The sequence below is a fragment of the Mustela erminea genome, chromosome 1, assembly GCF_009829155.1.
Source record: "Mustela erminea isolate mMusErm1 chromosome 1, mMusErm1.Pri, whole genome shotgun sequence".
NCBI classification, from domain to species: domain Eukaryota; kingdom Metazoa; phylum Chordata; class Mammalia; order Carnivora; family Mustelidae; genus Mustela; species Mustela erminea.
Genome location: NC_045614.1, coordinates 14,973,361 through 14,985,640, shown reverse-complemented (window position 1 = coordinate 14,985,640; position 12,280 = coordinate 14,973,361). Strand labels below are relative to the sequence as shown.

The 12,280-nt window shown below is 47.2% G+C and overlaps 1 protein-coding gene across 12 annotated transcripts in view; it reads left to right on the top strand.

Annotated features, from left to right (window-relative positions):
• Positions 1-12,280, top strand: part of SUGP2 (SURP and G-patch domain containing 2) — a 30,697-nt gene that overhangs the window by 292 nt on the left and 18,125 nt on the right. For 4 of the 12 annotated variants that reach the window (XR_004279687.1, XM_032316627.1, XM_032316599.1 and 1 more), the window contains exons 1-4: positions 20-84; positions 1,470-1,601; positions 5,532-7,136; positions 10,324-10,444. Coding sequence is in view for 11 of the 12 variants with exons in the window: in XM_032316627.1 (XP_032172518.1) it covers positions 33-84; positions 1,470-1,601; positions 5,532-7,136; positions 10,324-10,444 (1,910 nt within the window). In the remaining variant the exon portion in view is untranslated. Of the gene's footprint in view, positions 1-19; positions 137-158; positions 340-1,469; positions 1,602-1,962; positions 2,061-5,531; positions 7,137-10,323; positions 10,445-12,280 lie in introns of those variants that run through there. The other 8 variants (XM_032316658.1, XM_032316604.1, XM_032316613.1 and 5 more) reach the window with 8 other exon arrangements.

The window sequence follows — 12,280 nt, the reverse complement described above, 5'->3', positions numbered from 1 at the left end:
CGCGGCGCTGCGGAGACCGTTGGCTCATTTGCATGTCCCCGCCTCGCGCGGCGGCGGCGGCGGCGGCGGCGGCGGCGGCGGCGGGTGAGGAACCTGAGGCGGTGGCGGGGGCGGCTCCGCGCGCGGTGGGTTCGGGGTGAGGCCTGGGCCCCGGCGTCGTCGGTGGGCGGGTCCCCGGGTGGGAGGCCCGGGTTCCGCTCCGGGGCCCAGGGGCCCCGCGATGACGCCGCGAGCTCGGCCCTCGGGCTGCGCGCCGGTCGCGTCCCCGCCTGCTCGGCCTGGGGGGCGGTCTTCGGCCTCCCGGGCCCGACGCCCCCTTGTCTTCGTTCTCGGAGGCCGGTAGGAGGCGGGCCACGCCCGAAAGGGTTCATTCGTTCATTCATTCCACCCGACCCCAGAGCAGTTCCGTTCGTACGGGGATTACTGCAGCCGACCGCTGTATCGGGCTCTTGACCATTTTTCACCCGGTTCAATCCCCACAACAGCCCCCACCATTAGCTGCCCATTACACGGATGGGGAAACGGAGGCGCAAAAAGGTTCGGTCACTTGATTTGATCCGGAGCTGCCTGACTGGGAGACCCTATCCTTCGACAGCAGAGAACAAGGGGCGCCCCAGGAAAAGGGTTTAGGGATGAGAAAAGGGGATGATGGTTATAAGAAATGGCTCGAAGGAAGGGCAGGTTTGGGTCTTGAGGTTGGAGGTTTCAAGACGGAACGGGTATTTTGGTTAAGGACGTAGCCACCGGGTTCCTGAGCGTTGCTTCTCAAGTCTTTTTCCAGTCAGTCTTCAGGGCTTTGTCCCCAATACCAGTGCCCTGTTTTCCAGGTTCCGGTCTGGGCTCTCTGACCTTGGGTGGGTCACTTAGCCCGAGTCTTTCTCTTTTTCTGTATACTGTCATTCATAACAGGATCTGCTTTTTACTGGGTTGTTGGAAAAACTAAAGGAGATTGTGAGAGTCCCTTTCCTCCGAGAGGACCTGGTACAGAGCAAGCTCTGTCACTAGCCACGGATTCCTCCACTTGTTGAGAGGCAGTTCTCAGAGGGCCGGGCAGTTCTCAGAGCCTCTTTGCATGTCTGTGATACAAGAGAATAGAAATGGGAAAGATCCCATCTTTCCTAACCACCATTTGCAAGGGTTATGCTCCGCCCCCCACTTACATTCATTTGTGTGTGTTGTTTTACTGCAGTTCTCCACTTAGCCCCAACAGGTAGGGAGTCTGAGGAAATGGGCTCGGAGAAGCAAGGTAGATTGTCTAAGGTCACAGTGCTCGTTTTGTTCCTTCTAACCAACACACCTGTGAGCTCCGTAAGGGCAGAAGCCCCCTTCAAATAATCCAGCCTCCCTCTGAATCACCATCTGAATTATAAATTACTGTCTCATTACTTTGAGGATTAGGTGAAATTAAGCAGGTTGTGTGTGAGCCTTAGTTGTCATTCTTAGTGTCTTTTTTTCCCCTCTCGCTACAGGTCAGAGAAACATGGCAGCTAGGCGAATTGCACAGGAGACTTTTGATGCTGTTTTGCAAGAAAAAGCTAACCGATATCACATGGACCCCAGTGGTGAGGCCGTAGGTGAAGCTCTTCAGTTTAAAGCTCAAGGTGAATTAAAGTGCTTGGTTTCTTTGGGGGGAGGGTAGTTATTGGGCGTTCTTTTAGCGTCAGGGCAGGAGGATATCAGTGCCTTGGGCAAACTATTCAACTCCTTGAATAGGGGAGATAAAGTTATCTCTTGGTCTACCTGTCAAATCATTATGCAGAAGTGGGCATTATGGTCTGAAGCTTCTCTGCTTCTGTCCTCCCCCACCTGAAGAAGGGTTCTTGAATCAGTCTGTTTCCATCGTCCCCACCACCGCTGCCCACATTTGAGCTCTTACTAGTTTTCGCCTGGATTATTGCAGTAATCTGAACCGTCTCTCAGCTTCTGGCTCCATTCCCCTCAAATCGGCCCTCCCCGACAGGTCTATTAATGCCAGCCTTGCTGGGCCAAGGTCCTGCTTGGATTCTTCGGGGTTCCCCATTTCGGGGTTACATCCTCAGGACAAGTGCAGGAACAACCAGGTAATGGTAATAGTGGTGTGTACAAGATGAGGGCATGGGAGGTTGCCAAGTGTAGGCCTTGCCTGAAAACATTGTCCTTGGAAAGTTTTGAAATGTGACACCCACAGAATCAGAAATGGTGCATACACCGTTTGCAAGATGACGGGGGTCCCTCACCAGGCACCTAACGCTCCCAGCCCTCGTCTCCTACCTTTGGGGCTCATGTTTCAGTGACACTGTGCTGCCTGTTTGTGCTTTGAATCCCTCCCCAGCCTAGGCCAGCCTGGTTAAGTCTCTCGGGCACTAAGACCCAGCTTGCACGTGCCTTCCCCCAGGAAGCTTCAGCAGGTTTTGAGGTTGATTTGATTGCTCTCCTGGGCCCACTGAGCACTCCCTTTTTTGAGGTGGGCCAGCCTCCTCCAGGCTTTCGTTGGCCTGTGCTGTCCCCTGCACCAGCCTCTGAGCCAGTGTCCACTGAGGAAGCTGCCTCAGTATTGATCAAGTGAGTCTGAATGCAGGGGCAGGGATAACTTGTGTACTTTGGATGGGCAGAAACCAAAGCCTAGAAGCTATCTTCAGCTACTGTATTTTTTTAAATGCTTGAATATTTCTACACAAGAACATTCCCATTATAAGGGATTGGAAGAATTAAGAAGTAGTTAGGAGTATGGGGCGCCTGAGTGGCTCAGGTAAGCATCTGCCTTAGGCTCGGGTCACGATCCCAGGGTGGTGGGATCCCATATTGGCTTTGCTCGGTGGGGAGCCTGCTTCTCCCTCTGCCGCTCCCCCTGCTTGTGTGCACGTGAGCGTGCTCTGTCTAATAAATAAAATTTTTTTTAAAAAGCAGTAGTTAGGAGTATAATGTAAAAGTTTCTAGCTGCTTCCTTACCCCTCAGAGGTAACCATATCTGTGGTGTTTTGTGAATACTTCAGTTCTTCCGTGATACGTTTATGTAATCCTAAATACTTACGTATAGGCATATGCATACAGGCACATTTATATGTATATATTTGTATGTGTATGTATACACATGTATATATCTAGTGATTTAAATCTTGGTTTATTTTTATCTAGAGACTCAGACATTAACTGACAATGTATCTTAGTCTCCTCAAGAAAAATGGGGGATGGTAGCTGTACCAGGAAACCAGCAGGATGCTAGATGGTTCTGGAACCACCACTTTGTCACAGGGCTAGCTGCATGGTCCATCCACTGGCCTTTCACTGTGTCTGTTCTAGTCTGTATTGCTTTATAAGGCATCAGAAAACCCCGTTGTGCAGACCCCATCCCCCACCACTCCTAATGCTGTTGCCCTAACCGTGCTGTCAGTAGCCATCAATACCTGCGTTATCCCAGTGGACTTTTTGCTGGAACATCCATATTCACTATTGTACCTGAGTGGTCAGTCCCGTGCACTAGCCTGGGAGGTTTCCCCTTTGCTCCAGACCCCTTCATGGCTTTCCATCTTGTTCAGAATAAACTGTGGAGTCCCATTGAGGGCCTGACTTGATTTGTTACCCCCATTCTGTTCACATCTTCTAGCATAGCGGGTCCTTAACTTTGCTGCTTGTTAGAATCATCTGGGGACCCTTTGAGATTTTATTTATTTATTTATTTATTTATTTATTTATTTATTTTAGTGAGAGAGCGCGTTGTGCAAGCTAGAGAACATGCACACGTGCATGGGGAGGGGCAGAGGGGGAAGGAGAGGGACAAGCAGACTCCATAATGAGTGTGGAGCCCAATCTCATGAACCTAAGATCGTGAGTGGACTCAACCAACTGAGCTAATTAGATACCCCTTGGGGACCCTTTAAAAATCCTAATGCAAAAAAAAAAAAAAGAATCCTAATGCCTGGGGCACCTGGGTGGCTCAGTGGTTGAGCCTCTGCCTTCCGCTCAGGTCATGATCTCAGGGTCCTGGGATCGAGCCCCGCATCAGGCTCTCTGCTCAGCAGGGAGCCTGCTTCCCCTTCTCTCTCTCTGCCTGCCTCTCTACTTGTGATCCTGTAAAATAAATAAATAAAATATTAAAAAAAAATCCTAATTCCCAGGCCACATCCCCATCCCAATTACTTAAATAAGGATGCCTGGGGATCCTGAAGGACTCCAGTAAGCAGTAGAGTTTAGGGGCCACCTTTTATCACTTTGCCCCTGGTTCCTCTGTTCCGTTCTGGCTCTGCTCCTTCCTTGCTAGTCTTAGCTCTGGGCTTTGTCCTGATGTCCCACTGCCTGGAAGGCTTCCCCCATAACTGCACAGTCTGACCTCTTATACCAGGCCTTTGCTGCACAGATACGATGCTGTCAGAGCAGCCCTCCTTGACCAGCCTGTCCGAAAATGGCTCTCTTCTTCCTGCTCCTGTCTGCTTGATTCTTACATATGGTGGATTTCTGTTTACTGCTGGCTCCCTCAACTGATAAATCTAGAGGATAAATCTAGAGGAGTAGGGACTTCGCTGTCTCCTTTCCCTGCTCTATAACTCCATTGCCTGAGCAGTGCCCACACACAGTAGTTGTTCATTTGCTTATTTGTTGAACAAATCAACTTGGGTTTATACACAGCTTTAGCTTCTTGTGGTATCTTGGCCCATTACTCCTTCCTGGCATCTCTCCTACCTTTTACTTGACTTCTTGACTAGGTAATATTCTGCCATAAGCTAGAAAGTTAGAAAGCAACTCTGCAAAGTCTCCCTGAGGCCTGCTCTTCCTGTGTTCCTGGCTTCTTACAGAGTTTCTTTATGTGTGAATAAGCAAGTGCAAATTTAGGCTCCTGTTTTTCTCATTTCTACACATTCTGTTGTTTTCATTGGGACCTCTCTCGCTGTGGCTTGTTTAGCTTCTGCGTTCTCTCTTATCTGTTTTGGTCTCTCTGTTTTTTCAGAGAATTGGTTGGCCCAGTGGACATTTGTAAGGGAGCCTGTCTGCCACCTTTGGGTCAGATGCTCAGCTATGGTTGGCTCTGGTGGGTGTAGTGTCAGACATGGCTCCAGCCACAGTGGCACTGTGGTCTAACATTTTCTCCTCAGAGGCAGGGAGGGCAGGCAGCCGCCAGAGGAGCTGTCTACTGTGTGGTAAGGTAGAAATACATAAGTTGTATAAAGTTGTAGTAGTTGTAGTAAAGTTGTAGTAAAGAAGCCCAGGTTATTTGGGGGCCAGACACCCTTCTGTGAGTCTAAAAGAGGGCTAATAAAAGATGCCTGCAGAGCCTGGCCAGCAAGGCCAAATGAGTGACGGGCACTATTGCCCAGCCTCTGTGGCCTGTCACCCAGGCACATGGAGGGCCAGTGCTTGGAGGTCTCCTATTTTTATAAGTTGACAGTCCGGATTTTTAAGTAAAGCCACCCACATTTTAAATGTTAGAAACAAATACAAATTTCTAAAATGCATTCTGGCAAAAAAAGGACCCCTCCTGGCTGCTGGTATGTGGACTGTCTTTTTGCAACCTCTGGTCTAAATTACCTTTGTGCTTCTCTTTGAATCATTTATTTCAGATCTTCTAAGGACAGTCCCAAGAGCCAGAGCAGATATGTACGATGACATTCCTAGTGACAGCAGATATACTCTGGCTGGATCTGTAGCTCATGCTCGAGACACTGGAAGAGAAAGCCTGCGAGGTGATGTATTTCCAGGACCTTCCTTCAGATCAAGCAATCCTTCTGTAAGTGAAGACAACTACTTTCGCAAAGAGTGTGGCCGGGATCTGGAATTTTCCCACCCTGAATCTCGAGACCAGGTTTTTGGCCACCGGAAATTGGGACATTTCCGTTCTCAGGACTGGAAATTTGCACTCCGTGGCTCTTGGGAACAAGACTTTGCCCACCCAGTTTCTCAAGAATCCCCTTGGTCACAGGAGTATAATTTTGGTCCTTCTGCACTCCTGGGGGACTTTGGTTCCTCCAGGCTGATTGAGAAAGAGTGTTTGGAGAAAGAGAGTCGGGATTATGACGTGGACCGTCCAGCAGAGGCAGACTCTGTGCTCAGGGGCAGTGCCCAAGTCCAGGGCAGAGGCCGAGGTCTAAACATCGTTGACCAGGAAGGGGCCCTTTTAGGAAAGGGAGAGACTCAGGGCCTGCTCCCAACTAAAGGGGGAGTTGGGAAACTTGTCACACTGAGAAGTGTGAGCACAAAGAAAGTACCCACTGTAAATCGTATTACTCCCAAAACTCAGGGCACCAACCAAATCCAGAAATCCACCTCAAGTCCTGATGTGACCCTGGGGACAAACCCAGGGACAGAAGATATCCAGTTTCCCACTCAGATCCCTTTGGGGCTTAATCTGAAGGATATTCGGCTCCCCAGAAGAAAGATGAGCTTTGACCTCATAGATAAGTCTGATGTCTTTTCAAGATTTGGGATAGAAATAATCAAATGGGCAGGATTTCACACCATAAAAGATGATGTTAAATTTTCCCAGCTTTTCCAGACTCTCTTTGAACTCGAAACCGAAACCTGTGCTAAAATGCTTGCTTCGTTTAAATGCTCCTTAAAACCAGAGCACCGAGATTTTTGCTTTTTTACTATCAAATTTTTAAAGCACTCTGCTTTGAAAACACCCAGAGTTGATAACGAGTTTTTAAACATGCTTTTAGACAAAGGTGCTGTGAAGACCAAAAATTGCTTTTTTGAAATTATAAAGCCCTTTGACAAGTACATCATGCGGCTTCAAGATCGGCTCCTGAAGAGTGTGACACCCCTGCTCATGGCGTGCAATGCCTATGAGCTGAGTGTCAAGATGAAGACCCTTAGTAACCCCCTGGACTTGGCTCTTGCCCTGGAGACCACCAATTCTCTCTGCCGGAAATCTTTAGCCCTCTTGGGACAGACTTTCTCCTTGGCCTCCTCTTTCCGGCAAGAGAAAATCTTAGAAGCTGTAGGCCTCCAAGATATAGCTCCCTCTCCTGCCGCATTTCCAAATTTCGAGGACTCTACTCTGTTTGGGAGAGAGTACATCGATCACCTGAAGGCCTGGCTGGTCAGCAGTGGGTGTCCCCTCCAGGTCAAGAAAGCCGAACCTGAGCCAGCCCAAGAGGAGGAGAAAATGGCTCCCCCTACCAAACCCGAAGTTCAGGCCAAGGCTCCGAGTGGTCTGAGTGATGGTAAGGAAAGCACCGAAAGTTCCTGTTTACTGTGATTAGTTTGTTTTTCACCTGTTCTTGCAATGTCTTTTATTTTTGAGATTTTTTGCCCCGAAGTTTTTTTTAGCCAACTGGAAACATTCAGAGTTTTAGTAGAAAACTCATATTGTCCAGTGTGCGTGGGCGCTGTTCATTCTGTAAGCATATATTAGGAATCTTCTGTCTACCACAGAAGTTTTTAGGCGTTTCTGGGTCACAGACTCCTTTGGGAATCTGATGAAAAGGTGTGGCGCTTGCCAGGAAAAAGGCACACATATTTGTACACAATTCTGTCTGTGCTTTCTGGGGGGCTTATACCATCCTGCAGCCAAGGTTAAGAACCCTTTGTTAGCATCTCCCTCCCCCCACTCTAAGATATTCATTCATAGAGGGGGAAGGAAGCACTGGGCACTGTCTCTGGGGAATCCCTAGGCTCCTAAGGGACAAGTCAAAAAACCCTCCTGTGCCAGGATGAAGGGGATGGAAGAGCCCCCAGCCCGGGGGAGGCCGGGAGGCCATGTTTGAGCTGTGTTGAGGGATCAGTGGAGATTAGCCACATCAGCCCAGGTAGTAGAAGCACCTTTCTACCCACTTGCTTTTTTAGAATGACTAAAAGTCGATACATCAGTTAGGTACATCTGGTAATCTGTAGGTAATGAGTCAGCTTCGTGGAGGTTCCAGAAAGGCCAAGAAAGAGGTAATAGTTTTTTTAAAAAAAGGAAGAAGTAGTAGTAATAGAAATATTTGGCTGTTTAGTGTCCCTTTTCTCTCCCTCTTAGCACCAAGGATGGATGCTCTCCTAGCCCAGACATCCCAGAAGTCATGAGCATATGTGGTGCCCATGTGACCAGCAAGGAAGCACTTTCCCCCTCTTTATCTCAAGAGGAAGTCCTTTTCCCCACAAGGCAGTGTTCAGCTTCCATTGCCCTAACCAAGTGGGAAGGTCTTGTTTGTCCGAGTCTCTTTACTCCTCTACACCCTTACGGAGCCCTGACTACATCAGGCGCTGGGTAGGTCCCACCATGGATGGGCAGCCACCCCTCATCCTGGAGAGGGAGCCTTCTAGAAGTGGGCTCAGGGCTGAAGCAGGACCCTTCCTCCCCACACCCCTCATAGTGGTGGAGTGGAAAGTTAGTGTAATGATGATAATGAAGAACTTTGTTTGAAGGAGGAAGAAAACACCCATAACTGAAAGTCGCCCACCACTGTTTTCTGGTTTTGTTGCTCTGCAGGTGCCCCCCACAGCAGCGGTCTTGCTGTACTGAAAACACTACAGTCTGTTCTTTTACAGGATCATCAAAGGCCTTTTTCTGTGTTTCTGCAGCATTTGCTGCCTCATGATACTGACCTAACGTAAATGACCTCACCCTTCCCTTGATGTGGACTCAGGTTGCCTTTTACTAGAGGCCTCTGAGGCTGAGCAGAGTTGGGTTCCCTTGTAACTGATGTCTGCAAACATGGGCTGTCTGGACAGCAGATTGCTGGCACCAGCGCCCGTCTCATGAGGGACTGCCCCGCCACTGCTTCCATTACTGTCAGAAACACAGGGATGACATCTTCCGTTGAATGTTTGGATTACTGCTATTGTTATTTTTTAAGTTCCCCTCTACAGAATATGGTCAGGGGAGGAGGAGTGTGGGATCAAAGCTGGGATACTTGCTTATGGTTGCCTTCTCGAGAGATGGTAGCAGTAATCCACAAATTGCATTGTTTTTCAAAGCTTCCAACTTTGAACCTTTTATTCTTTGGTAAGATCATGTAAAACTAGCAATTCTGTAAGATGAGAGCTGATATTAAAAAAAAAAAAAGGAAGCAATTTCAACGGGGAAATAGTTGCAGTAGCCTGACAATTGAAGAATCCATTTAGCGGGTATAAAGAGTTCACAGTGAGGTTTAAAATAAGCTCAAAGCTGCAACTCAGGCATGAGCAAGGACAGGACAAACTGGGAAACCTCTCCAGTTCAGAAGTGGTTTTTATCGAATGACTAAACAAACAGACCGTTCTGTGCAGTTAAAACCAGCAAATATCTGAAAATGAAACAGTCTTACTAATTGAGTGCCAGATGCTTTTCTGTGTTGCCAGGGGCCTTTTTTAAATTGAAATTTATGTTAAGGTGGCTCAGTCAGGGGGCGCCTGGGTGGCTCAGTGGATTGGAGCCTCTGCTTTCAGCTCAGGTCATGATCCCAGGGTCCTGGGATCGAGCCCGCATCGGGCTCTCTGCTTGGCACAGAGCCTGCTTTCTTCCCTCTCTCTCTCTGCCTGCCCCTGCCTACTTGTGATCTCTGTCTGTCAAATTTAAAAAAAAGAGAAAAAAGAAATTTAAAAAAAAAAAGTGGCTCAGTCAGTTAAAGCTCTGAGTCTTGATCTCAGGGTCCTGAGTTCAAGCTCCCTATTGGGCTCCACACTGGGTCTGGTGCTTATTTAAAATAACAAAAACAAGAAATACACCTCATATTGAAGGAGATTTACTCTTTGAGAAATGTTTTTCTTTTCATACATTCAGCAAATATTTTCTGTAAACACCTATCTTATGACCACTGACTTACTTGATTAGGGAATTTTTCTTTGCAAATTTACATATATGTTTTCTGATTATAAAGCACATGCATATTTATTTTTTATAGATAAAGCACAAAGAAAATGAAGTCACTGGTTAATCTACCCATAGAGAATATCTATTAATATTCTGGCATGTTTCCTTTTTGTCCCTGGGTGTCCTTATTTATGTATCTTTTCTTCCTGCCTTCATACTGGGAATCATAATCTAGATTTTTTTTATGTATTTTGTACAGAGTTACATTTTATATCTTTATGTTTTTCACTTAATGTGAACATTCCAGTTAAGCGATACCTGGCAAGCAGAATAGAATTGCTTCGTATCATTTCCTTTTGTAGAATATGTGCATATGTTGCTCTGTACAGTCATTGTAAGCTTGTGACTTTCTCTTCTAGTGGTTATGCTCTTCTGTCTTTGGGAGGATGTTTTGAGAATTGGTTTTTAGAATACCGGGCTGCTTTCCTCTTTTCAATGCTGATTTCTCTTGAATGAGGATTTTGGTCACCGGTGCCTGCTTAGATTCCGTCCTTAGCTTTTGACTCCGTCCTGGTCATCCCAGGCCCGATCTGGTCCAGTGTGTTTCTCAGAAAAGCCCTTTTTTTGTGTTCCAGCGGTCCCCCAGCGAGCGGATCACAAGGTGGTGGACACCATCGACCAACTGGTCACTCGTGTTGTTGAAGGCAGCTTGTCTCCCAAAGAGAGAGCTCTTCTCAAGGAGGACCCTGCTTACTGGTAGGTCTTTAAATGTTGCCCCTCTGAATCCCTCCCATAGAACACACAGCAAAATTCATGTCTCGATGGTGTCCGCTGCGGAGGGTGAGATAGCGATTTTAAGGCATGGTATTAGCCAGTGGGAAGAGCATGAGAGAGGGTCGGGTTCACCTACATTCAAGCCCCAGCTCCGCTGCCGCCCTGCCACCCTGGCCTTCTCTCATCCGGGCGGGGAGCCCTTCATGCCTCTGTGCTGGCTTAAGGATGAGGGGAGAGGCGCATGCAAAGAGCACATGAAGTTCAGGGTGGGTCACCTCAGTTGCTCATGACTTCCTGCTGCTGTCTGCTAAACTCTCTTCTCCTTTTGCCTCATTGCCTCTTCATGCCAGTGGAACAAGTTTTTAAAATTAAAGTTTTCAGCATAAATACAGTACTTGCTGGGGTGCCTGGGTGGCTCATTCATTAAGCATCAGGCTCCCTACTCGGCAAGAATTCTGCTTCTCCCTCTCCCACTCCCCCTGCTTGTATTCCCTCTCTCGCTGTGTCTCTCTCTGTCTATAAATAAATAAAAATCTTTCATAAATAAAATCTTTTAATATACACATACATACGGTACTTGCTTATTAGAGGAAATCGAGAATAAGACAGTGGAAGGAAGCCCCCCATGTGCCGCCGGTATCTACTGCCAGTTTTCCTTATTTGCTTCCAGTCTTTCTGCCTGTTGTGGACTGTTTGGGTTTTCGTGTCATGTAGCTATGATTTCACTGTGCTATAATGTATGTTGCTCTTTTTGGGGTTTATGTATGTATTTTTCTTGCTCATTTTAGATAGCACAGGAAAATGCTTGTATTCCTTATTTTTCATAAACATTTTCAGACAGCTGCGTTTGTTAGTCCATAGTGGAGGTGGCCGGAGTTCAGTCAGCCATCCCTCTCTGGCTACACTTTCAGAATGATTTTGATTGCATACTGTTTTAAACTGGTTAAGTGAATGGCTTAATGCATCCCATTTTCTGGTGTGTTTAGGATTACCTCTAGATTGCTGCAAGTGGAAAATATTCACACTTTAACTTTTTTTTTAAGATTCTATTTTTTAAAATTTTATTATTTATTTGAGAGAGAGAACATGTAAGCAGGGGAGGAACAGAAGGAGAGGGAGCAGGAGACAGTTTCCAGCAGACAACACACTGAGCACAGAGCAGAGCCCAACTCGGGGCTCGATCCCAGGACCCTGAGGTCATGACCTGAGCCAAGACCAAGAATCAGGAGCTTAACCAGCTGAGCCACCCAGGCGCCCCTAACTTTTTAAATCCTAAAAGTAGCATATGTCCTTTAGAAAAATGTAATAGAAAAAAGTAATAAAGAAGGTAAAGATGCTGTCACTCAGCACTCCACCACTTCTCCCTCTCAGCGTGTCCTGTGTTTCAGACCTAACATCGCTGTCCCTGTTAGCAGCGGTTGCGTGCTCTTCCGTTGTACACAGGTACCCGAGCACAGTCAACCATTGCCAGTTGATGCGTTCTTAGATTCTTTCCAGTTTTTCCTCACTGTAAACACCATTACGATAAACAATGTTTTCTATTTATTTCTGTCTACATTTCTGGCAGTTGATTAGGGTAATATCTGGGAGTGAAATTTCTGGGTTAAAGAGAAAGTTAACTTGAGAAGCCTTTGATCTCTGTTGTTTTTTCTCAGCTGCAACACAATTGACCTTTGAGACTGGATAATCCTCTGGTGGGGGCTGTCCTGAGCTTTGCAGGACACTTAGCAGCATCCTTGGCCTTCCCCCTTACACTAGATGCCAGTAGAGTTCTCCATCCCACTGGGGGCAGGAGTTGCCCTTGATGGAAGCCATCAG